This window comes from Pollicipes pollicipes, unplaced genomic scaffold, assembly GCF_011947565.3.
Source record: "Pollicipes pollicipes isolate AB1234 unplaced genomic scaffold, Ppol_2.1 Scaffold_3087;HRSCAF=3621_pilon_pilon_pilon, whole genome shotgun sequence".
Lineage (NCBI taxonomy): Eukaryota > Metazoa > Arthropoda > Thecostraca > Pollicipedomorpha > Pollicipedidae > Pollicipes > Pollicipes pollicipes.
In genome coordinates, this window is record NW_023596225.1 from 35430456 (window position 1) to 35456301 (window position 25846).

At 56.9% G+C, this 25846-nt stretch overlaps 1 protein-coding gene across 5 annotated transcripts; it reads left to right on the top strand.

Moving 5' to 3' along the window:
• The first annotated feature begins 957 nt into the window (after nt 1-957).
• LRR (capping protein regulator and myosin 1 linker 1 leucine rich repeat protein) lies at nt 958-25081 on the top strand. Of its 5 annotated transcripts, none has more exons than XM_037212285.1 (25): nt 958-1274; nt 2375-2472; nt 2849-2899; nt 3180-3239; nt 4008-4135; nt 4549-4717; nt 5120-5193; nt 5467-5631; nt 6062-6156; nt 7258-7308; nt 9501-9766; nt 11413-11594; nt 11880-12031; nt 12512-12654; nt 12940-13055; nt 13841-13978; nt 14242-14407; nt 14729-14893; nt 19332-19448; nt 19768-20034; nt 20370-20516; nt 21680-21700; nt 22007-22076; nt 22487-22519; nt 24740-25081. In XM_037212285.1, the coding sequence occupies exons 1-25, from the start codon at nt 1238-1240 to the stop codon at nt 25039-25041; spliced, it is 3213 nt and encodes a 1070-aa protein (XP_037068180.1). In that variant the 5' UTR covers nt 958-1237; the 3' UTR covers nt 25042-25081. The 5 variants fall into 5 exon arrangements, with proteins under 5 accessions (XP_037068180.1, XP_037068178.1, XP_037068182.1 ...); XM_037212283.1 differs by lacking the exon at nt 22487-22519 and adding an exon at nt 22773-22841; XM_037212287.1 differs by lacking the exon at nt 21680-21700.
• Nucleotides 25082-25846: the final 765 nt, after the last annotated feature.

The following is a 25846-nucleotide window of genomic DNA, read 5'->3' on the forward strand; positions in this document are numbered from 1 at the left end:
GACTAATAGATGTGCCACAATCGATATACTATCCTGTCTAGAACATTTGTCCTTCAGTTAGGTCAAAAGTCACCAGAAACACCCCAAATTACCAAGACTGGCTGCAGACAACGCGAGCTCCGAGGGCATGGGACCGATCGGGATAAAGCGTTGCTAATCGATGCGTCATAGTGTAAAGTCTTCAAAGTCAATATTCCATACTTTCCAGAACATGGTGACCTGTAGTCAGGTCAAAGGTTACCGAAAACGCCCAAAGCCACCAAAATTGGCTGCAGTCAAAGTCATGCTCTGAGATTATATGACCGATCAACATAAAGCCTTCACTAACTAAAGTCGGAAGTCTTGACTTCTGCTATTGTTTTAATAAGGGCGTGTTGCCGAAATATCAACGTATTTATGCCTCCATTCTCCTGGTTTTCTTCGAGGAATACTGCTTGTAGTACTGTCTTGTTTATGCGAATAATGTTCCTCGCGCGTGCCCTTAACAACCTACGTAGTTTCATGTCTAGTTAACCTAACTGTGGTGTTTTGTGATTTGGTTGCTGGCGTTCATCATTCGCATTTGCTTTCAGACGCCTCCTTTCAAGAACGCTCAAATTAGCTTAATCAAGCCGTGGATAGTTAAGGGCTTTTTCATGGTTCCACTACATTAATTAAAACAATATTTTGATCTAAATAGAACACACGTTGAGAAACACTTTTGTGGTTGTTACTCGCATGTTTTCAGTTGCTATAACCATAATGCGTAAAAACTAATATGTTCATGACTTATCGTTACTTTAATGTTTCAATATGTTGAAAACCTGATTATTTTTTGCACAGTCCTCCTCAACACATGATAAAAATGTAATTTTCGGGGCTTGGTGTCGATGGCGGCGTATGGCAGTCAATGAGTGGTGCCGACGAGCAAGGCCGTGCCCAGTTCTCGTTGTGTTGATTCATAAGTGGGAAGGGGAGCAGTGCTTAGGGAGGGAGCCCGGCGATGGTCGGTCGAGTCATGGATGTTTAGATTAGAATTTCCCACCAGAAGTGGGCATTTTCTTTGGATGTTTGTCTGGATGGAGAATGAGTTTCTTTTTGACATCGATAAGGAGGTGTGGGGACGTGTTTAACCTGAACGTCCAGCTCAATCCTGCATGTTTTTGATACATTTAGAAGCTTGAGTGGCCTGTCATTGTAAGCTTGGCATTTGACCTAGCCGGGAGTCACCTTGAATCATTGCTACAGAGAAGCAATCATGTCAATCCGAAGTGTGCTCACAAGGGATCTTAATGGTAAGTATGCTTTCATTATTATTGCTCCCAATCCCTGATAACCAGCCATACCTCAACTACAACTTGCTCCTAAGGTAGGGAAGTAGGTGTATGCTCCATTTTTTCAGGTGATTGATATCTGATTTGTGGACTTGTTTTTTAAGGAGCATTGTCTGTTATGCTGACAATGCCCCTGTGATCTGAATGGTCTTAACTTGAGTAACTGTCCAAGCCAGGATGGTAGCCCAGACTTGGAAACATACATGTCATGTGTAACATGTCCAGTACAGCCTAGCTTTCACAGCAAAAACATAATCACACATGCACAGCCAAAATAATTTTAGTGATGTAGTGTGACAATATCAGTATGTAGTGCAAAATATCTTCATAATGTAGTATGCAGTTTATTCCAGGATTAAAGTTTGGCGCAGTGTCCAATTTCAGAGGTTTGAGCTATTGATGCATGAGCAATTTCATTGTTGCTTATTTCAGCACAGAGAGCTATGGAGAGTGACAATATTTCAAGGGTTATTATGGTGAGAGAGAAACTGGGCAGGAAGCTACCAACCATCCAAAAACAGTTTTTAGCACTGAAGGGATTCAAAACTTCACCACATTATGTCTCGCCCTGAGTTCCGCTGTTGCAAGGATAAGGTTCAACCCTGCCTATGTTATATTGGCTGCTGGCATCCAGCACAGTGGATTTATGTTGTGCAGGCTGAACTGTAATGGGCTATTTGTTAGTAGGGTTTTTCAGTTTGCACTGAAAAATTCTAGGATGAAAGAGATAAATAACCTAGCCTTCAAGCTTATTGTGCTCTATACTAATAAAATTATTGACTCAAAAATGGAATGTTCATATCAGAGAATAATCAAGCTGGCATCTTTTAACATAATGATGCAGTATTAAAATGTACCTGTGATGATCTTCCACCTTAGAACTATATGTTTGTCTGTCTCAGTGCAGGAGCAATTGGATGGCTCCATTGACTTAGAAACACAGTAAAGTTAATTTTTCCAGGCATGCAACAACTATTGATAGATTACTTCACCTATACAAATAGCTCTACAATTTTTTTGCAGCCATTTCAGTCTGATAAACTGACAAACATTTTTTGCAGAGAGCATCAGAACCTGTCTGGGACGGGCTGTGAAGATATCCATGAAATGCATGGTTAGAATGGAGACCAAGCAAGACAAATTTGAGAACAGAGTACTGGTATGTTGTGAAATGTTGCATGTGCTTTCTGTTTTAGTCTACTCTTTGCTCTTTGTTGTTTCTGATGATATTCTTGTTAAGAATGTGCTAGCATCTCAGTAATCAGTCATACAGCTGCCCACACAAGATGGTCATACTTTGAGTCCATTGTTAGTCAGTAACCAGACTGAATGCATGGTGGACTTGGTCAAGGGTTTGAATGGCTCTTTGTTACACTATGTCATAGAAGAATATGTCCTGGTATTTGCCTTAGGTCACTTTGTGCCATGGTGCTCTCATTAACTTGAGTCTTTGGATTTGCTTGGAACATGCAAAAAAGGACTCATGTAATGTCAGCTCACTAGTTTCTTGTTTGTTTAACAGTGCTCTGTTTCAGGCCTTCTCTGCTTGCCGTCTCTTCATCATGACCGCCAAAGTTCCTTCACGGGTATGTTTGCTGTTGTCTCATGTAATTGCCAGTGTGGGCTCTGGACTCTTTCTGATATATATATATATATATATATATATATATATATATATATATATATATATATATATCATATCCTGTCATGATCTGTTAAGTTCTGTTGTGTTTTCTTCGATTCATTTGTCATTCTATAAACCATTTTGTTGAGGCTTAAGAGACACAAATGTAGCAACTAATGGGTTTTAATTAGTAAAGTAAATGTGGTACAGATTGCAACCTTTATGTTTTTGTTTTTTTGCAGATCGACCACCATTTCCACTATCTGGACATCCAGGCAATTGAAAGCAAGCAAACAACAGAGGTATGTAATAACCAAATGTGCCCCTCATTTGGTGTAAGCAACCTAATTTGTGTCATTGGTGCAGGGTGCTGTGAATTGCACTATAAAATGAAGCCTAGTTGTAGATATGGTTCATGGATGGCATCATCTAGGTGTTATCAAGATGATATAGCAAGCTTTTGGAACACATTATTTTAGCTCCCAACAATTGAAATTGACTTGTAAGAAATGGTCCTATCAGGGAGGGATGTGGTTTCTTATTCAGTTGGGGGGAGGGGGCTTTAAGCCCTCACTCCTTAACTTGGGCTCCAGCTCCCCCTCCCCAGTATTGTGAAGAAAGTGAGCCACATAGATAAGACAGTAGTGTTTGCCTTATTCCTCAGAAAAGCTGGGAGAATGGAGATTTAGTTTGGTTGATATTTCGACAACATGCCTTTATCGAAACAAAAGCAGAACACAAACAACAGACTTCTGCTTTTGTTTTGATAAAGGCATGTCGCCGAAATACCAACCAAATTATATCTCCATTCTCCTGGTTTTTCCGAGGAAGAAGGCTAATACTACTGTCTTATGCGAATCATGTTCCTCGCTAATGCACTGAACAATTTATGTAAGAAAGTGCGCCACAGGTGGGAAAATGTTATTGTTCACATATTTATTGGTAGATTAAGTCATTTGTCACTGTTCAACCACCTCCCTCAACTCAGTTTGTGAAACTACGCCCGTGGTTCTCAGTATCCATTTTTGAACCCATTGAGAGTTGGTTCAATGCAGCGTTTCATGCCACAGTTCTGCCTGGTGGTCAATGACAAGCGTTACACGTTCATCCCGGCGGACGACAGGCACAATGAGATTGACGCCATGATCATCAATCTGGGCGTCTCCATCAAGAACATCTTCCCTTCAGTGCCACTCAGGTGAGGGCGCAGTCAGGGCCGGGGTTCGGTAAGGACCCCAGCGAGTGCTCGCGGCGTGCTTAGCTGCGCCTGTCCCGAGCTGGTTGGGCTAACAGTCCGTAGTGGCCATGTTGGTGCTGTGCGTGGAGCGACGAGTCTCCTCTGCGCTGCTGCGGAGACGGCAGCACGCGCGGTCCGTCCGGTCCGTCCAGGAACGGGCGGCCTGCTGGCGACCAGACCACACCTGTATGCCGTGTCAGATCGTTGGACACACCAGTGGCGGTGACCCCGGGACGGCGCCGCACGCTGCCGTGGCGCGCCCAGCGGGGCCCGGGCGGCTGACCGGTGCCGGGGCCCCGCTAGCGCTAGAGTGTGTGACCTAGTGTGATCCCGGTGGCGTCGCAGCGACCCTGTTGACCAAGTTCGTTCCTCAGTCACATTGTGCGCAAGCTGGACGTCGTGCCGGCGCGCCGCGTGCAAAAGCTGCACGAGGTGGCGCGCCTGGTGGAGGCGCGCGAGCCGGTGCCGTGTGGCGGCTTCTCCACCCAGTACGCGTGCATGTGCGACTACCACAACCTGCCCTACCGGGAGGAGGTGGCCTGGGTACGTGGGCCGTCGGCGGCCGGGGGCTTGCGCCTGCGCCTGCGGCCGCTGCGGCTGCCCTGCCGCCGCGCTCCATCGCCGGCCGGCAGCTGCTGTAGTGTTTGCATCAGCGGATGGACGGCAGCGTCTCGCTTGTCAGTGCGCGAAATAGTGAAGTTTTGCGTTTGAAATAGTGCCAGCGTTTGCTGAATTACTTCAGTGCAGTAGCTATTCTCTCGGTTAGAGATATTGCTGACGTGCCCGTAGATCCACGATTTGGGTGAACTTTCCAGATGTCATATCCTTTGAGTCTTAAACCATCCTTTTACGCTTAAACATTCAGCATCCACAACGAATATTACAGCCATGCTTTCAACATCAGCGGGCCCGCAAGCTGTGAACTAACTCCTTTTGCCGCCGCAGGACGTGGACACTATCTACCTGTCACACGACTCCCGTGAGCTCAGCCTGCAGGACTTTGACCACCTGGACCCCAAGTGAGTCGCAGTGCGCCGCTATCCCTCGACCCTCAGGTGTCGTCTTCCCCTTGCCGCCGTTGGGGTGCCATCCACCGGCCTGGCCGTGCGATCGGCACCAACATTGTCCGCTTCCGAGCGCCGGAAATTGCGGTATCATATTGTGCGTGACGGGGTGTTGGTGAGTGGGGGGGGGGGGGGGGGGGGGGGGGCGCGGATGAGTGCGGGCCCGCGTGCCGATGCCGCCGCCCTGACCGGACCCGCCGTTGGTCACCGGTCGGTCGGTCGTCGCAGGGACCTGGTGCCCATCATCTCGGCGCTCGAGTACAACACGTGGTTCACCAAGCTGCGTATCTCGCACCTGCGGCTCTCGCACGAGGCGGCCGAGCGGCTGCTGCACGTGCTCAAGAAGTCAGTCAGCCTGGAGGAGGTGTACCTGGACAACACCGGCCTCAAGGCGTGAGTCGCCCGACCGGCCGGCCGGGTGGCCGCACGTGGCCACGCCGAGCCAGCTCTGATCTATTATGTGTATGTCCCATGGTCCAACGGTAGTGAGAAACGTCCATACAGTTTATGGTGTATTGCTTTATACGCTTTCGGCCAAGGAATCAGTGGGAACTTATGCCTCAGGTCTGACTGCAGGGTAACTCCTAAGTTACGCGTTTACGTAAGTACATTGTTTCCTTGGAACGAATTGACTACTAAGATGGTCAAGGCTCTTTCATTACGTCTGGAAACAGAACGAACACACAACAAATCACAAATCAAACAAATCACAAATCGTCCGCCGACTGCCTCGTGCCCGGCGCGGCGCGTGGCCCTCTGAGCCGTCTCCGCCATCGGACGGCAACAGACAGGCAGACAGGATGTCGGTGCGCTCCGCCCGCAGGGACCTGGCTGGCAAGCTGTCGATGGCGCTGCTGGCCAACACCAGCTCGCTGCTGACCGTGCTCGACGTGTCGCACAACGCCGTCGAGGACAAGGGTAAGCGCGCCGCGCTGCGCTGGCCGGCCTCGGCCCTGGGGCCGGCTCGGGCGGGTACCGCAGGGGGACGCCCGTGGCAGCTGGCGGTGCTGGAGCCCCAGCGCTGTCGAGTCCCTGCGGCCGTTCGAGTGTCCGTCGGTACCGAATGCCACGCGCATGGCGAGGGGTTTTCGGCCGCGTGGCCAGCCGTCGGTCGGGAATAGCCCGGCGAACGGAAGGCTGGGAGGCCGTCAGGCAGGAGTACCTTAATTGGCGGCAAAAAACCGCGCTGTGTAAAGGCGGTGTGTTGTGCGACGGTGAAACTGTGCGCCTGCCTGTGTGATGTCTTCTCTTGTAAGATACGCGCGAGGAAACAGGCAGCTGTCAGTCGGTCGGCCGGCGGTCACGGACCGTGGTATCGTGTCGGTTCCGGTGCTGTTTTTGTGAAACACCGCCGCGGAATGCATGGTTTGCACGTGGCCCGCGGTAAGTTATCGCCATATGTTCGAAGACGTGTACGTCATGGGGAATAACCCTTAAATATCAATGCCTGTGGCATGTCAAGTTTTTTAACTGATACGAGCGGGTGATTTTCATTCGTGAGGGGATTTCCAGCCGTGACGGCGTTTCGCTTTTTTGTAGCGGGCGATGCTGGTGACTGGTAGCCCGTCTCGGTCTGTTTCTTTTGTGTTGGCCCCGACGCTCCGGCCGTGTGAACATGCCGCGAGTCGTGACCAGCAGCCGGAGCGGGCCGTCGGTGCGGCCTGTGAAGTCGGAATCACTCCCGGATGAAATCGAGGGCGCCCGCATGGTGTTATGAACACGATGGCTAAAAGTCGTGGTATTTTTGACATGAGATCAAGAGGTATTATGGCTGGTTAATGGCATGGTGCTACCTCGCAATGTTTCCGACGGTGTTCTTTGGTGTCTCAGTTAGCTCTTGGAATATTGGAACTGACATGTAAGCTCTTGGCAGTGACATGCGACATCCAGATGTCTGTGTTCTATTGTTCAAGACGCGGTGGGTCCCATGCTGTCCCCTGTCTTGCGGACCACGATCGAGCAGTGTTCGTGACGCCCCGGGTACCTCACTGTCGTCTTGTCTGTCTGCTCTTTTTTTAGGTGTAGCCCATTTTGTACCTGCCATAGCCAAGATAGCCGAGACTCCACCAGGTTTGGACGCCACCCACTAACTGTCGTGACGCTGTGTCGGTGTATGTCGGCGAGCATGTCCCCACAGCCGGGTGGGGGTGTGACCCGCTTCGTGGCGTCATTGTACAGAGTCTGGGCGCCTCCCTGTTGTAGTCCTGCATGATCCGGTGCTTGGTGCAGTGTAGTCAGTCCATGGGGGCAGCTGTGGCGTCGCTTATCACCGAGTCGGCGAAGGCTCCTTTCAGGCGGGAACGGACGCGTGTCCAGGCAGTCATGAAAAAACCGGCTCGCTGAATGCTGTTTTTGTGTCGCCCGGCTCGTGGCCGTATCCGGAATGTTCCTGCTGGACGAGCCTTATAAGGCCATCAGAACGCAACCAGGCGGCAGAAAACGGGCTGTACAAGCAGCGTTGTGTTTATCGTCCGATCTGCTGTTGTGGATATATCCGCGACAATCAGGGAGTGCTGCATGTCAGGTGTACCGGCGAGCACCCCCAGCGGTGCCGGCGCCCGGTTACTCTCCAGCGGTTCCGTTGCCCGGCTACTCCCCAGCGGTGCCGGCGCCCGGTTACTCTCCAGCGGTGCCGGTGCCCAGTTACTCCCCAGCGGTGCCGGCGCCCGGTCACTCCCCAGCGGTGCCGGCGCCCGGTTACTCCCCAGCGGTGCCGGCGCCCGGTCACTCCCCAGCGGTGCCGGCGCCCCGACACGTGCGATGTCGCCGGCCGTTGCATGCCAGCCGCCGTGGTGTCTAGCGGCCGTGACGTGCCTCCCGGTCCGACCACTGAATAACGCCCGCATCTCTCGCAGCTCGGCCGCTTCGGAGAGGGTGCCTCCCGTAACGCCGCTCTATGTGTTGCTTTTCGTTGAGGCTGGCGGTGGGTGCGTCGTTGGGAGCGTAATAGTGCGTGCAAGCGCATATGTGGTGGCGGAGGTGCTCGTACTCGTCCATGAACGCGCGGCGGATAACCCGGTTCAGGGCGGCCTGTGTCTCCGCGCCAGTTGCTTGTGTAAAGAGGAACTGATCAGTGGCAGCGCACTTACGAGCATCAGCGCTGTCCGCTGATGTCATTGTCGTTTCGGAGCAGCCCTGCCTGGCTGCCGTTGAGGAGCATGAATGAAGCGAGAATAACTTCGTTTATTTTGTGTATCACTGCAACGTGGTCAATGCAAACTTCACTTAGCTGCTAAGCTAGCTGACTAGTGGCCTATATGACCAATTCATGCTTTGGCATACCAGTATATTCATTGTCGGCAAGTTCTATGTATCTCAGCCGCTGATTTTATGATCCTGTAAGTGTACCACCAACCCATGGGGCCCGTTGCTCATAGGATTTGCCTCGTATCTGCCTGGCATTTCGGTAGCTTCCACTTTCCTTGTACCTTTTCGAAAACCATGTCGCGTTTGTCAGTTATGGCCACTAATCGTGATACGTTTCTTGCTCACATTTATATTTACATTACGACACATTGTATATATTTGTTGATTCGCTGCGTTAGTCAGAGATTCGCGGCGAACGTTAGTTTCATTCTGTGTATGTACGTAATCTTTTTCACCCTTGACTGATGGGGGAGAGAGAGGAAATGTATCTGCTTCTATGACATTTCGTTGGAGAGCAACAGAAAGGTTCACGTCACCCTTTCGATAACTTTAGTCTCTCATCCTACAGTACTTCCGAAGGAGCCATGAAACATGTTGTCTCTGGATATGTGAGGTCAATGGTCACGATAGCAATAGTCCCCATTGTATTGTAATAGTAGTTAGATTGATAGTCCCTTGCAAAACGTTATTTAGCGAAGGATTTGTTAGTATTGCGCTTCCTTGTGATCACGTCTTTGCCTGGTTAACTTCTTCTACACAATGGTGGCACTACGCGCTCCCCAGATGGTGGTTTGTGATGGTCATAGGTGACTCACATCAGTTGACATTTTACTTATTTAAGTTGACCGTTACTCCTTGATTTACTTATCGTACTCCCTAGTTGCGTGAGCCGTCGAAGTTATTTAGTTGTAAACTTTACGCCGTCACTGTTTTGCATACGGGTGACACATCGAACCCGAAAGGGAGCATATCCCATACTGGCCATGACTTGAATTGGGTGCTTTGGCAGTGCGGTCGGTCCGTTTTTGTACCTGGTGCGGTCGTCCACCGTTGCCGTATGGCCGGCGCGGTCGGCCGGCCCGCCCTCACGCGCCGCCCTCTCGCCCCGGCCGCAGGCGCCTCACACCTGACGGGCCCCGTCGGCCGGGCCTCCAAGGGCCTGAAGCGGCTCGGCTTCGCCCACTGCAACCTGACGGCCAAGGGCGTCAACCAGCTCTGCCACGCGCTCAGCCTCAACCGCACCATGTCCACCACGCTGACGGCGCTCGACCTCAGCGGCAACAACATGAAGGAGGAGGTGACCAACCTGTACAACTTCCTGGCGCAGCCCAACGCCGTGACGTCACTGAACGTCAGCGGCTGCGACCTGCTGCTGGACTCGGTGAGTGAGCGGCGGCGCTGCCGGCCGGTCCGCCGACGCCGGGACTGGGTTAGCGCCGCGCGGCTGCGGCTGGCTTCACCCCACCAGCCGGGGTGCAGGCTACTTCGTGCAGCCACTGTGCCCGGCTGCACCGGCGTGTGACCCCCCTATTCGCCGGAGCGGAGCGAGCAGCAGCTCGCGGTGTTCAGCGCCCGGTCGACCGCGGCGCGCAGCCGCTGCCCTGGCCCGCATCACAGTGGTCCCCTAGCGGTCCCTTGAGTCCCCGATCGGCGCTGGGACTTCACCAGCGCTCACAAAGTCGGCCTCCAAGGTCACGTGTGACTATTAGCTGGTGTTTTGCCTACGTACAGGGTGCCCACTCTGCGCCGTGCGAATGTAGGAATGACGCCGTGCTTATGTGCCAGTACGACGGACATTGTCTGGGCCTCGTTCTCACGCATAACGACCAAGAATCTTGTGTGTTCGGCACGCTAATGGAAGGCTTCACAGGCTGGCGGACCGCACTGCGGGTGCAGCTGGCATGGCGTGTTAAATTGGCACTGCGGACACGAGCGGGCTCAAGTACTCACGGCATGCGACGGCCACCTGTGCCGCGGTCCGCTGCGAGCTTGTATTGTGACGCGGTCCGCTGCTGGCATGTATTGTGACATGGTCCGCTGCGGGGGTGTATTGTGACACGGTCCGCCGCGAGCATGTATTGTGGCGCGGTCCGTTGCGGAGGTGTATTGTGACACGGTCCGCTGCGGGGGTGTATTGTGACACGGTCCGCTGCGGGGGTGTATTGTGACGTGATCCGCTGCGGGGGTGTATTGTGGCACGGTCCGCTGCGGGGGTGTATTGTGACACGGTCCGCTGCGGGGGTGTATTGTGACGTGATCCGCTGCGGGGGTGTATTGTGACGTGATCCGCTGCGGGGGTGTATTGTGACACGGTCCGCTGCGGGGGTGTATTGTGACACGGTCCGCTGCGGGGGTGTATTGTGACACGGTCCGCTGCGGGGGTGTATTGTGACGTGATCCGCTGCGGGGGTGTATTGTGACACGGTCCGCTGCGGGGGTGTATTGTGACACGGTCCGCTGCGGGGGTGTATTGTGACACGGTCCGCTGCGGGGGTGTATTGTGACGTGATCCGCTGCGGGGGTGTATTTTGACGTGATCCACTGCGGGGGTGTATTGTGACACGGTCCGCTGCGGGGGTGTATTGTGACTTGATCCGCTGCGGGGGTGTATTGTGACGTGATCCGCTGCGGGGGTGTATTGTGACGTGATCCGCTGCGGGGGTGTATTGTGACACGGTCCGCTGCGGGGGTGTATTGTGACGTGATGCGCTGCGGGGGTGTATTGTGACGTGATCCGCTGCGGGGGTGTATTGTGACACGGTCCGCTGCGGGGGTGTATTGTGACGTGATCCGCTGCGGGGGTGTATTGTGACACGGTCCGCTGCGGGGGTGTATTGTGACATGGTCCGCTGCGGGGGTGTATTGTGACGTGATCCGCTGCGGGGGTGTATTGTGACGTGATCCGCTGCGGGGGTGTATTGTGACGTGATCCGCTGCGGGGGTGTATTGTGACACGGTCCGCTGCGGGGGTGTATTGTGACGTGATCCGCTGCGGGGGTGTATTGTGAGGCGGTCCGCTGCGGGCAGATATTCGGCGCCCTCCTGCGGGGGTGTACCACCCACCTGGCCCGGCTGGACGTCTCCAAGAATGTGTTCAACACCAAGAAGTCCAAGGACATTCCGCCGTCGTTCAAGCAGTTCTTCACCAGCACGATCGCGCTCAAATACCTCAACTGCTCGAGCTGCCGGATGCCTCTGGAGGCGCTCAAGTGAGAGACTCTGACGCCCCTGGTGTGACATAGACACGCCCAGTCACAAGCACGAGCCCTTGCATGGCAATAGCATCGTACATATTACCAGGACGTCGCGGTCCAAGTGATTGTCGCGACCGCCACTCGCCGTTGTACAGAAGATGCTCGTACTAGCTATTGTACCATTTTGTATCGGTGTTGGATGATTGGGCTCGGTTTATCGTCAGGTGCCGTGTCATTCATCTACGCGATAGCTAGCGACAAACTGTGCCGCCGCCACGTTCGCCTGTCCTCCCGCGCCAGGAACCTGCTGCTTGGCCTGGCCTGTAACGAGTCTACGGTGGACGTGGAGCTGGACCTGAGCGCCAACAGTCTGGGCCCGCCCGGCGCGCACGTGCTCGAGTCCTGCATCCACGGCGTGAAGTGCATCGCCTCGCTGGACATCAGTGAAAACGGTACGTCTGTGCCGCGGACCGTGTTGGTGATGCGGTGGTGCTCCCTTCCAGCTGGATCTGAGCCAATTTTATGTTCTTATATGATCATCCCATGTCTCGCGGCGGGCTCATAGTATCAGACGTTAGCCATGTGTGTCAGCGATGTTCATATTCCAGCCCGATCATTACCAGCATCGTCATCTCCAGACATAACAGTCGCCTCCATCGGCCGCAGCTTTCGCCGTTTGTCGCCTGTGTCCGTACCGGTCTGACCGAGCGGCGGCGGGAGACCTCCCTCCGCCGCCGATGTCATGTCGCCTCCCGTCCGACTGAGCGCCGCCGGCCCGCCGGCCCGTCTGTGTCCTTGTCGGTCCGGGAGGCCTCATCGCCTCCCGCCTGACTGAGCATCGTCGGCCCGTTGTCTCATCCGTGTCCGTGTCGGTACGGGAGGCCTCCTCGCCTCCCGCCCGACTGAGCGTCGTCGGCTCGTTGTCTCGCCAGGCCTGGAGCAGGACCTGGCCGGCGTTGTGACCGCTGTCAGCCGCAACAAGTCGGTACGCATCCTCAAGATGGGCCGCAACATGGCCAACACCAAATCCAAGCACGTACATCACGTGGTGGATGCGGTGGTACAGATGATTCAGGTACGCTCGAGGGTGCTGGTGGTGCCTTTGGCGGAGCCGAACAGTGCGCATAATGTGTGTCGTGGGCAGCAGACACAACACTTCGCCCTCGGCCATGGGTGACTCCCTGGTCCGGGTGCTTTCCGTCCCGATGTGGAGCTGGCGTGTTTGAGTGTCCCTGGTTGTGCCTGTCACGACGGGGAGACAAATACAGTATGCAGGCGGCGCGCTGCTGAGCCCGGGCCCCGCTGTGCCGGCCGGCCGCCTGTCCCACCCCGTGACATCGTGTGCCGCCTGTGCCGCCAGGAGGAGGACTGCATGCTGGAGGTGCTGTACATCAACGACTCGCGGCTGAAGGCCGACCTCTACAGTCTGCTGAACGCGCTCGGCAGCAACAACTGCTTGCAGACGCTGGACATCAGGTGGGGTCGGACACGGCTGACGGCGTCTGGTCAGACCATCAGCGGGACACAACTGACGGGGTCCGGTCAGTCCATCAGCGGGACACGGCTGACGGGGTCCGGTCAGATCATCATCAGGACACGGCTGGCGGGGTCCGGTCAGACCATGAGCGGGACACGGCTGATGGGGTCCGGTCAGATCATCAGCGGGACACGGCTGGCGGGGTCTGGTTAGACCATCAGCGGGACACGGCTGATGGGGTCCGGTCAGATCATCATCAGGACACGGCTGGCGGGGTCTGGTTAGACCATCAGCGGGACACGGCTGATGGGGTCCGGTCAGATCATCAGCGGGACACGGCTGGCGGGGTCTGGTTAGACCATCAGCGGGACACGGCTGATGGGGTCCGGTCAGATTATCATCAGGACACGGCTGACGGGGTCTGGTTAGACCATCAGCGGGACACGGCTGACGGGGTCTGGTCAGACCATCAGCGGGACACGGCTGATGGGGTCCGGTCAGACCATCAGTGGGACACGGCTGACGGGGTCCGGTCAGATTATCATCAGGACACGGCTGACGGGGTCTGGTCAGATCATCAGCGGGACACAGTGCCGACACCGGACCGCGACTTGGCCAGTGGCAGACTTGCAGTGTATGACGCAGCAGGGCGGCCGCTGCCCGGCCGACCGGCCGGTGAGCGGCCGGTCGGCCGGTGAGCGTCGCCCGCAGTCGGTCGTCCCCCGACGGTGTGAGCGCCGCACGGCCCGCTGACTCCGGCTCTGTCTGTGTCGGCCGGCGGCAGCGGTAACCTGATGGGCGACACGGGCGCCCGGCTGCTCTCCAAGGCGCTGCAGATCAACTGTCGGCTGCGCCAGATCAGCCTCGACCGGAACGGCGTCAGTCTGCAGGGCCTCTCCGACATCGCCTACGGCCTGCAGAGGTGAGCCCGGCCAGCCCGACCGCCGCCCCGGTGGTGATGGGCGCTCGGGGCGGACTGCTTAAGTCTTGGTGGGCACGGGATTGTTGATAAAGGCTAGGCTTAAGCGGCATGTGTTTTTTTCTGTTTTAGTGGCCGTTCCGTGATATAGACATGTGCAGCGCTGCGCACACATGAATTGCGTTTCTGCTAGAGTAACGACACGCTAGTTGGGTAGCGATAGATGGTGCACACGTTTCTCACGATGGTGCACACGTGTGCCGCAGCAACCACACGCTGAAGTACATCCCGGCGCCGCTGTACGACCTGGCGCCGTGCATGAAGCTGTCGCCGGATCGGACGGAGGCGGTGTGGCGCCGGCTGCAGGACCTGCTGCACCGCAACATGGCGCCGCAGATGCGCCACAGTGGCCAGGCCTTCCGGCTCCAGCAGGTCAGACAGACGCCGGTGCCGGCTGGGGGTGGTCGCGCGGCCGTGACCTCGGCTGCGCGGGTGGCAGAGGTGGGGGCGCGCACGGGGCGTCATGTCGGCACCGGCCCACGGGTGGCCATGCTTACCACTCGCAACTGGAATGAGCTATATGGATACGGTGGTGTGCTTGCTCTTTAACACCACGCGGTCGATGTGGCCGGTCTCGTGTCGTGTTGTCAGGCCGGCGACAACAGCCCGGCGCCAGTGTGTCGTCGCAGGGCAGTGGCCTGCGCCGCCGCCCGCGCCCCCGGGCGCCGCCGCTGACCGCCGTGTCCGCCGCAGGGTCTGCTGCTGAGCAGCGCCCAGCAGATGCTGGACCGGCTGATCGGCCAGATCCGGGAGCAGGTGCGCACGCTGCGCGAGAAGACGCCGCCGGACGACGAGCGGGCCGAGCTGCCGCTGAGTCGGGCGGAGGCCGTCTGCGAGGACGCCCAGCGCTGCAAGCAGGTGAGGCAGCGACCGCTGGCGGACGGTCGCTGGGGCCGGAGGGACGCGGCGGACTCTGGACTGCGTCGCTGAACGGCGTCCAGAGCGTGCACCGGTGCAGACGGGCGGGATCTGACGAATGAGGGTTGCAGTGCCAGTTGGCCGGCGGGATGGAAGCGGCGTGTGCTCAGTCGCGGCGGTGTGAACGGGACGCGGGGCGGAGAGCCGGTCAGGCAGGCTCCCCGTCTTCTCTTGATGACTGGCAACGACGGACGACTTCTGACAGACCCGTGTGCTCAGGAGATCATGTCAGTGGTGGCCATCTCAAGAGATCGTGTGCTCAGGAGATCATGTCAATGGTGGCCATCTCAAGAGATCGTGTGCTCAGGAGATCATGTCAATGGTGGCCATCTCAAGAGATCGTGTGCTCAGGAGATCATGTCAGTGGTGGCCATCTCAAGAGATCGTGTGCTCAAGAGATCATGTCAGTGGTGGCCATCTGGAGGGCTCGGCCAACGAGCGCTGATGCAGAGGCAGGTCTTAGACTGACCGCGATATTAATACTTAACTTTAGAACATACGGATGAAAGACGACGGTCCATGTAAACAGCGTCTCACTCAGTTTCCATGACCTTGAAAGTCCTGACTTCCAACGTCTCGGCCACCGTCGATTGCGTTGGTTATACTTATTTTGATTTACGGGCGTCGCTATGATCTGGTGTGTGCCATGTGCGCCCGGCGCGGACGCGCACTATTACTATCATGGCATAACGACCGCGTGCATGTGGCCGGAAGATGAATGCATCGACTGAGTAGATTCTGAACGACGGACCGTCCGGGAAGTATAGCAAGAATATTCGGTGTTTTAGGAAGCATCGCAAGGTCGTTTGATCAATCATTCACTCGTGTCACGAGGTTTGTTGTTGACTTGTGACCTTGACCACCAACGTTGAGGCCGGTTGCCAGTAAATCAGCTTTGAAACCGTCGACCAGAGCCTCTCAAAAGACCATTGGAAAACCTTCAGACCATTGCGAAGCGCAGGGATTTTTACTAGGTAGAACATTATTTTTAGAAAATTCATGGGCTTGCGTCACATTCACTAAGTGACAAATTATCCGTCATTAATGAATTGCTGCAACTGTTCATATGCATCGCAGCCAGTCGATCGTAGGACCCATTAATTGTCCCAAGGAGACCTGCTGTTCACACCCAGAAAACAGCTCCGTTTTAAGCAAGGTGAATGCTCTCCCAAACGTATGGTTATAAATGGTACTGGTATCGGGTCTCTCTAAACTATCGATTTCATTTTATGTGCTCCAAGTTTTATCCTGCTTTGATCATGTCCCTGTCAGGCCACAGGGATTTTGTGGTGAGAAATAACACACCTGCACGTGTGAACCAATTTTACCGGGCCTTTGGTCACTGTCAGGGCAGGATGCATTCCCTAGCCCGCACCAGAACAAGGGAGTGGGGCCGCTTGCCGAGCCCCACGGCGCAGATTTCGCCCAGACTGGGCCCGACACCGGCCGCGGACGTGGCGCCCGGCAAAGCCTCACATTCGCCCGGGAGCACACCTGCAGATTGGGAAGTGGCTCCGAGGGGCGAGTCACCGCACCTGACGCAGACCTCCGAAGGGGGGGGGGGGGCTGTCTGCGTGACGCCAGCGCGCCAGCTGTGTTTACCCGTGTGACGCCGTGGCGCGGGCCCAGCGCCCCTCCCCTCCTCCCGCCCCGCCCCCGCGCCAGGCCGAGCCGAGCCAGGCCGCTGATGGTCTCGACCACCGGCACCTGCCGCTGGTCGGCGGCGACGAGCGGCTTCCAAGCCGTGGTCCCTACATGTCGCCGAGGAGGCCTGGCGACCGCACTATTCTGTGGAGCGTGGGTTAAGTGATATCGGGCCCTCCTCGTGCGTGACTTTTGTGCGCGAATAGCGCATTCGCTCCGGCCCGGCGCGCGAGAAGCGCATCAAAAGAAGCGGTGGCACATCAGAGGTGTGCGTCCGTTTGTTGACGTACGTTACGGTTGATTGATGGCTGCCTCGGCGGCTGCGCGCCGGGGCTGTCACGTCGCGGACGGGGCAGCCGGTCGACGTCATACATCATGCTGCCGTCACGGGCCAGCCTCATCGCAGGCTTCAGTGGGCGCCGGAGCCGGTGGCGGTCACCGCCGCCGCCGCACGCGGGCGGGATCGGCTGGGCCGCCCGCTCCGTCACCGCCAGTGGGAGGCGCCCCGCGGGCTCGCCATAAGCAGTGCCGGCCGCCGTGCCGTGATGACGGCGGCTATATTTAACGCTGGCCTGGGCCCAGCGGCCGGCCGCCTGCCGGGCAGTCGGCTCGGTGCGGCCCTCTGACCCACCGCCGCCTGCCGGGCAGTTAGCTCCGTGCGGTCCTCTGACCGCCCGCCGCGTGCGAGGCAGCCGGCTCCGCGCGGCCCTCTGACCCACCCCCCGCCCGCGAGGCAGCCGGCTCCGCGCGGCTCTCTGACCCACCGCCGCCTGCCGGGCAGTTAGCTCCGTGCGGCCCTCTGACCGACCGCCGCCTGCGAGGCAGTCGGCTCTGCGTGTCCCTCTGACCCACCGCCGCCCGCGAGACAGTGCACGGGACAACGAGTCGGCAACGAGTCATGCCGTCGTCTGACTCCGAGGACGACTCGGACCGGTGCGAGCCCGCCGCGAGTGGGACCGAGAAGGCGGCTGACTCGTCCGGTGGCGGCGACGTGAAGGAAAGCCCCGACTCCTCGACCGACGGTGAGGATACGGAGGTGGACAAAGGGAAGGATCAGAAGGTGCATAGCGGAGAGGGTTCGAACGCCGACAGTGATAAGGTCAGACACGAATGTGATAAGGACGACAAGGCCGACAGTGACGACGGCAAACCCGGCAGCGATACGCCTTCGGAGAGTGACGAGGATAGAAGACCAGACAGTGAGCGAGATGAAAGCGCAGTGGAGGGCAGTGACGTCAAGAAAGACCGCGATTCGAGGATCCCATCAAAGCAAACTGAAGTCAGTGGTAGGCCGCCTCGGCACGGGTTCAGGCACGACGAAGCTAAGAAAGAAAGTGTCGCTGGCGGTGGCGCTCGGAAACGGATCACGGACAAGTGTCCGGTAGTGAAAGTTAGCGGGTGTCCGGCGGCCGGTGAAGCCGAGGCAGGTGACGCCGAATCGACCAAAAAGAGCAAGGCTCCGCTGGCGATCCAGAAGAAGCTGCTCGCCGCACTGCCCGCCGGCTACAAGTCGTGCATGGGCGAGCTCATGTCGCAGCTGAAGAAGAGCCGAACGGAAGGTGACGATCTGGTGAGGAAGAAGGTTCGGAGGCATCACCGAGACGTGGAGCGCGGCGAGGACGGCAAGGTGAAAAAGAGGAAGCTGAGGCGTCGCTTACCAAAGCTGCATTGTGGACACGCGTTCTGCGAGAAGGTATGTGTTGGATGGACGAGTTGTATGTGCACTCCTATCATCTGGTGCATCTCTGGCGATGACGTTGAAGTTTATGCGGTACGGGTGTCCCTGTGATCAGAGTATTTGTTAGGCAGAGCTGCTTTGGCTTGCAGCGAGACCATTGTTCAAGCATTGTCGTTACGGTTAATCACACATGTTTACCTGCAACATCTTCACTCAGACAAGATTGCGGATGGTTTTGTCTTCGTGTCGGACAATATGCGCCACATCTCGCGCCAGGTGTGCTCAGTTGGCTTGATGTAATTGTTCCTACGTGAACCATCGATGTATCACGCTGGCTGTCTCGAAGCGCGTTGCGGCGTGTGATTCTCCCCGTACAGGTTAGGCATTTGTGTTTGGTCCTGCTCTCGAGCGACACATGACCGTTCAGCGGTTAGCTGATTGGTGGTGCTGCACAGCTCCCAGGTTCTCATGCGTTAATCTACCCGTTGTGGCCCACCTCTGCGGTAGGGGCTGCCGTACAGGGATTATTCTCTATTCGGTTGTGGGTTTGTTGGGGGGGGGGGGGGGGGGGGGGGAGGGGGTAGGAAGGGTAGGGCTCCACTCCGCCAACCTTGAGAAGGAAGTGAGTCTAATTGGAGAGCAGCTCCTTTTTTGGCGTTTTTTTCGCTTATGTGTGTGTGAGGGGGAGGTTTAGCCACAGTTTCATACCAAACCTCCAATGCGTGCTATGACTCAGACTACCCTCATCATCCGTGTTCCCGTCTGCTGCACCGATTTCAGTTCGTCTTAATACAGGATGTCAGCGAGCATTGATGCACTTGACGTGTGCCCGTCGGCGTCTGATCCCCCGCTCCCTCCCCCCGGCATCTGAGGCTGTCTGTGCGTTGACGGCCGTTTGTGCGACCCCAGCTGCTGTCCCGGCCTGTTCGTCCCCAGCCGGTGACCTGGCTTGTCTGTCCCCAGCTCATCGCTCGGTTCCATGCGGTCGTGATGCGGCCCCAGCTGCTGACCCGGCTTGTCCGTCCCCAGCCGGTGACCTGGCCTGTCTGTTCCCAGCTCATGGCTCGGTTCCACACGGTCGTGATGGAGCGGGAGGCGTCCGGCAATCCGGTGGAGCTGAAGCTGAGCCAGGTGGCCGAGCAGCTGCACTCGGTCATCGCCCAACACATAGAGGTGGGTCGGTCACACTCGGTTATTGCCCAACACGTAGAAATGGCTCGGCTGCACTCGGTCATCGCCCAACACATAGAGGTGGGTAGGCCGCATTTGGTCATTGCCCAACAAATAAAGATGGGTCAGCTGCATCGGTCGTCGCCCAACACATAGGGATGGGTCAGCTGCACTCGGTCATTTCCCGACACATAGGGGTGGGTCAGCCGCACTGGGGTGGGGTGGGGGTGTTTGGGTGGGGCCTTTGTAGCTGTGTATCAGCACCAAGACCCGCCCAGAACCCACCGGACGTTGACTGAGCGCCACCCGCCCGTCTCGCCAGGCGACCGTGGACCGGATGCTGGAGGCGGCCGAGGCCGAGTGTCCGCACGTGCTGCTGTCGGCCGTGCAGCAGGCGATCCGCTCGGCCAGCGCCGAGCGCGTGCGGCTGGCGCTGCCGGCCGACCAGGTGCGCTCGGCGCTTCAGCAGCGCGCCGGCTCCGAGCTGGCCGAGCGCGTCAACGAGCTGCACGTGGCCGTGGCGGCGCAGGTCAGCGACCGCGTCGTCGATGAGGTCATCGAGAGCCTCACCAGGAGCTACCAGGAGCTGGTGAGCGGGCGGCGGCGCGGCAGGAGGCGGTCAGTCGGGCGCTCGGATTGGCTGCGGGCCTTGTCACAAAGGCTGTGGTCTGTTTTTAGAATGGGTTCGAGGGTTAGTGGGTGGCGGTGAGTGTTTGGCTGAGCCTCTGTGGGGGCTGTCGAAGGGTCGTGAGGTCCGGGCATTACGAACAGCCCCGTTCACCTCCCTCCGGCATCGTCTGTCACGTGTGCCTGGGATGAACCCGCCGTGTTATCGGTATAGTCTGCGGCGGGTGTCGTGGGCGTGGCGTGGTCGTGCGGCAGAGCGAAGCGCTGCGACGGTCGCGTCTGTCCCCGTGTCCGCAGACGGGAGATGCCGGCCGCAAGCGCGCCTGCACGCCGGACGTGCTGAAGTCGCACCCGCGCCCGCCGGACGGCGCCGAAGCCGGCGGCGCCGACAGCAGCCACTCCAAGGAGGACGTGGGCAGCGAGCGCTCGGACCCGTCGCCGCCGGTCAGTGCGCGCCCGCCGCCGGCCGTGTGGGCAGCGCGGCCGGGCGGGGGTAGTGGAGATGTGCAGCCCTCGTTAGCCTCAGTTTGACAAAAGGTGGATGGTTGTGGATGGATGCGTTGAGACCTATAAGACCTAGCGACGTTTGGGGAATTAGCCAACCGGTATGGCCGTGGCCTGATGTAGTATTGATGTGCCCGCCCTTATCCACATACACCGCTTCATCCCGCTTGCTCGCAACATGTGGCCAGCATATGCGCGCGCTGGGACCGTCAGCCGGGAGCTGGCCTAACGTGAGCTGACTGCGAATCACGAGCTCACCATGGCCGGCCCTAACCCTGAGCCGGCCAAACGCTGTCTCTGGGCGGCAGTTTTGTCCCATGTGCGCGCACGGTCATAACGGCGTGGTACTAGGGTACGTTTGCGGAGGTCATCCGGGCAGTCACTGTTATATCCCATCCTCGCCTTACTCTTGCAGCGTCGATGCGCTTTAATCGCGCTGAAAAGTTGTAATGCAACAAAATACAAGCTATAGGAATGGTAGGACGGTAGGAGGATAATGGTTGGTATAAGGTGAAAATGGCTGCCATGAGTAGACAAATCACCAGGTGAAGCGATTGCTAAAATTGTGCGTAATTGAATAAAATTATCGTTCAAATTGTCATAAAATTCTCCTCGAATTTCATTAGCTTTTTGTCGCTACTCAGACGTCTGTCAGGAAGTCCACTCCTTGTCCGCGCCATGCCGGCGGCACCCGCGGCCGCCTCATCGCGGCATCTCACGCGAAATGTTGGCGCGGCCCTTCGTGTTGTACCGAGGCGCCGCCAGCCAAGAACGGGTCAGGCGTGCTCTGCCAGGAATGCAGACCGCGCCATTCCAAATAGTCGGGGGGGGGGGGGGGGGGGGGGGGGGGCTGGGAGCTAGGGGCTGACAGCCTCGGTCCTGGCTTGGGGTTGCTCTCGGTGAAAAGCTGTTGCGCTGAGTTGGCTTTGCTGTAGATGTTTCAGCGTCGGTTGTTTAAGTGCGAGCTGGCGCTGTGAGAAGGTGATACTTGACCGTGAGCGACGATGTCTAATGATGCCTGATGGTGGTGTGCGATGGCTGATCGTGCGCATGATCTATGAAAGCCTTGCGTTGACGTAATGTTCCTGTTGCGTGCTGCTCAGAAGCTGGAGTACTTGAATTTGGTGAGATCATGTGGCGGCCGCACCTGCTCTTTTTATGCACAGCTCACTTGCCTGCTTGATTTTTTAACGTAGCAGGGTATCATTTTTAGGACTAGCTTATAAGTTCTTGCGATACCTGCACTCATTGCGTCACATGGACGGCTTACGACAGTGGACGGGCACTTTGTAGCATAACATCCAGATTGAGAATGGCCGGGGTAGCCACTTAGCTTTCAAGTGAAACCATCTGAAATGTAATCGTAGTGGCGACACCTTTCCTGTGTTGACTTACCGGCCTGTGCTGACGCAATACTGACCACATTCCAGGCGACTCCCCAGCTACATGCCAAGAAGCTAAACCTTCAGGGCCGGAAGATGCGGCCGAAGTCCGTTGTCGGTACGTGTCATTCGCGTGCCGCTTCTCTGTCTCGTTCCTGGATTATATACTTTAGAAGACACTTGGGCTGGTTATCGTGAGATTGAGGCCATGCAATAATGCTTCTCCGCATCGTTACTGGATTATAGACTCTAAAAGTTACTTGAACTGATCTGTTGCGAGAAGATTATGATAATGCTATAACAACGGCTGACCCACGACATTCGCCGCCTATGCCAGCATGCTGTGCAGCGATGTCCGCGGTTGTGAAGATGAGCGCCAGCGATAGGTTGTGGCTCTGTGGGAGCCAGCTCACAAGATGTCCTTAAAACAACGCTGATTAATGTGGCGATTGCAATGCACTGTCCTGCACTGTCACTACGCGTCGTGTCCGTGCTCCGTCAGTAAGTGGCACGTGGACTCCTCCCCAGGTCTTCCAATCCGTTGCAACCTGGATGTGTACAGTAAGCGCCACCTGGCCGCGCTGGCCAGAGCTTGCCTCTGGACCCCTTCCCTTCTACCGCATGCTCCGGTTCAGCATGCCGACCTGCAGTGACGTGTCGTGTTTGGTTTTCTTTGTGTGGGGCTGGCCGGCAGGCGTGTTTTGTTTGCACGTGTGCTGGTGGCGCGCGCCGCCTGGCGTGGCGCGCCGGCCGGCCTGGTCGGCGCGGCGCGGCGCGTGACGCGGCCGCTGAGTGTACTCTGTGTGCGGCGCAGACTCCGTGGAGGGCGTCTCTGCCGAGCGCATCCCCGACCTGCTGCCCAGTCTGGACGCCACCGAGGAAGGTAGGCCAGCTCCGGACACTGCCGGCGGAGGAAGGCTGACTGGGGACTCGGGCGGGGAATATAGGCCAGCTCCGGACACCACTGGCGGAGGAAAGCCGGCTGGGGACTCGGGCGGGGAATGTAGGGCATCTCCGGACACCACTGGCGGAGGAAAGCCGGCTGGGAACTCGGGCAGGGAATATAGGCCAGCTCCGGACACCACTGGCGGAGGAAGACTTGGGACTCGGGCGGGGAATATAAGCCAGCTCCGGACACCACTGGTGGAGGAAAGCCTGACTGGGGACTCAGGCGGGGAATATAGGCCAACTCCGGACACCACTGGCGGAGGAAAGCCGGCTGGGAACTTGGGTGGGGAATATAGGCCAGCTCCGGACGCCACTGGCGGAGGAAAGCCGACTGGGGACTCGGGCGGGGAATATAGGCCAGCTCCGGACGCCACTGGCGGAGGAAAGCCGGCTGGGGACTCGGGCCGGGAATATAGGCCAACTCCGGACACCAGCGGCGGAGGAAAGCCGGCTGGGGACTCGGGCCGGGAATATAGGCCAACTCCGGACACCAGCGGCGGTAGAGGGCCTGAGGCCTGAACTCAACGGAGGAAGGTAGGCTGACTCGACACTCAAACCGGGAGTGTAGGCCGACTCGTGACTCCATCGAGGAATGTGGGCCGACTTTGCACTCAAGCCAGGACTCTGCGCGGCTCCTGAGCCGGCTGAGAGAGAGAGGCCGACTGATTGGGAGCCATTCCCCGTTTGGGAAGGTAGGTTGACTGATTAGGCACGAATTGGAGATTTAGCGAGGCAGGCTACGGACTTAAGGTCGGTGCTCCTCTGAAGGAGGTGTGCTGGTTAGAGGGAAAAGAGTCGCTACTCCAACCAGGTGGCCGGGTCTCTGCGCCTGATGAAGATCCTGTGCGCGTGTGGGAAGGCAGACACATCTTCAGGAAACGAAACACGGCTAAACGGGCAGGGAAATCTGTGCAAGTTGATGCGGTGAATCACATGTTACACCTGGAGTCGAGGAATGTTCACAGAAAGGCAAGGTCTGTTTCAGTTTGTGTTGCCTCTTTTTGCACTGTGCCTTCACCTGCGCGTGCATGTGTGCATTCTGCAGCCTGTTAATATTGGTTTGGCTGTTGTGAAGGTTGTTCCCAGTCGTCCCCGTGTGTGACCCGCGCTTAATGGCCATTCACAGCAAGAGATGCGTCCAAGACACTGCACGCGCCTGGTACGCCAGCTGCAAACAAATCAATGAGCATCATGTGTCGGCTGTTAGCGTTTTTAGCCTCGTTGTACGCAGTTATACGGTCTTGGCTCGTTATCTTGAACGTTTTTTTTTTAGCTTTGACTTGTTGAGCTAGACCGTGGAAGCGAATGATTAGTCTGTATGTTTTGGTTATTTCACGTGAATTCATTGTTTTTGTGTTCAAAGCTTTGCAGCACAATTGACATTGATTGCGATTGGCACTGATTCCTATTCGAAGCCTATGAAAATTGGATTAGTTACTTTCCGCCAAATCTGAATGAAGATTCTTGGAGGTCAGTTGTCACAAGACCCTTTTACGAAGTTTTTCATGGATAGATAGTGTATGACGTGCAGTAAAAAAGTTAATGCAACTACCATCAACTGATTATACCGCACACTGGGACTGGTTTCGCACATCCTGTTAGTCAGATTTAAGCCCATGCTTCCATCAACCCAAGCGGCAATCACAAACTCAGTAGAAACACCATGCCAAGCTCATTCTTGGGACGCGCCCATGTCTCAGGCGTTTGCTACGTTTACGCTCGTTTCGAAAGCGTGCCGGCGCGCACCTTCATGCCCATTGCGTCCGAGCGTTGGCTGCAACAGGGCTCTGTGAGCCGCTGGATCTGACCGGTGCGTGCGCGCCGCGCCGCCAGAGGTCGACACGGTGGCCGAGCTGCCGGCCTCGGCGTACCAGCTGCGTCATCTGGGCAAGGCGCGTCCGCGGCGCGCCAAGAGCCGCGCGCCCACGCGGCCCGTGGTCGGCGAGGAGGGCGCCGACGTCGACACCGGCCTGGACGTGTTCTTCCCGCCGGCGCGCTCGCTGCCCAGCAGCCCGCTCACCTCGCCGGACTCCGAGTCCCGGTCAGTAACGGCCTGGAGTCCGTGTCGCCGCTGGTGGCGCTCCCCACCCCGGCTCCTGGTGTGTGATCGTTGGCAGTCGGGGTGCGGTGCGTGACGGCCGGCGGACGGGTCCGGGGAGTGGAGTGGAGCAAAATGCCAGAGGCAGCAAAATAAACCCGTGTTCGTTTCGCTGTTATGTTTAGCTTTGCGGTCAGCGCATAGTGTTTGCGGTGCTTGTGTTGTCGGGCTGCACACGCTATCTGCCTGATCTGCTGGTGCTCTCTCTCTCTCTCCTCTCTCTATCTCTCTCTCTCTCTCTCTCTCTCTCTCTCTCTCTCTCTCCTCTCTCTCTCTCTCTCTCTCTCTCTCTCTCTCTCTCCTCTCTCTCTCTCTCTCTCTCTCTCTCTCTCTCTCTCTCTCTCTCTCTCTCTCTCTCTCTCTCTCTCTCTCTCTCTCTCTCTCTCTCTCTCTCTCCCTCTCTCTCTCTCTTCTCTCTCTCTCCTCTCTTCTCTCTCTCTCTCTCTCTATACTCTCTCTCTCTCTCTCTCTCCTCTCTCTCTCTCTCTGTCTCTGTCTCTCGGTCTCTGTCTCTGTCTCTGTCTCTGTCTCTGTCTCTGTCTCTGTCTCTGTCTTCTGTCTCTGTCTCTGTCTCATGTCTTCTTGTCCTGTCTTGTTCTCTGTCTCTGTCTCTGTCTCTGTCTCTGTCTCTGTCTCTGTCTCTCTGTCTATGTCTCTGTCTCTGTCTCTGTCTCTGTCTTCTGTCTCTGTCTCTGTCTCTGTCTCTGTCTCTGTCCTCTGTCTCTGTCTCTGTTCTCTGTCTCTGTCTCTGTCTCTGTCCTCTGTCTCTGTCTCTGTCTCTGTCCTCTGTCTCTGTCTCTGCTCTGTCTGTCTCTGTCTCTCTGTCTCTGTCTCTGTCTCTG

Excerpts from the sequence above, each read along its gene's own strand:
- LRR (XM_037212283.1), top strand. The coding sequence starts at position 1,238 with ATGTCAATCCGAAGTGTGCTCACAAGGGATCTTAATG. Across the intron at positions 9,767-11,412 it reads GCGACCTGCTGCTGGACTCG|ATATTCGGCGCCCTCCTGCG; the intron begins GTGAGTGAGCGG and ends CGCTGCGGGCAG. Across the intron at positions 22,077-22,772 it reads GCGGCCGAAGTCCGTTGTCG|ACTCCGTGGAGGGCGTCTCT; the intron begins GTACGTGTCATT and ends TGTGCGGCGCAG.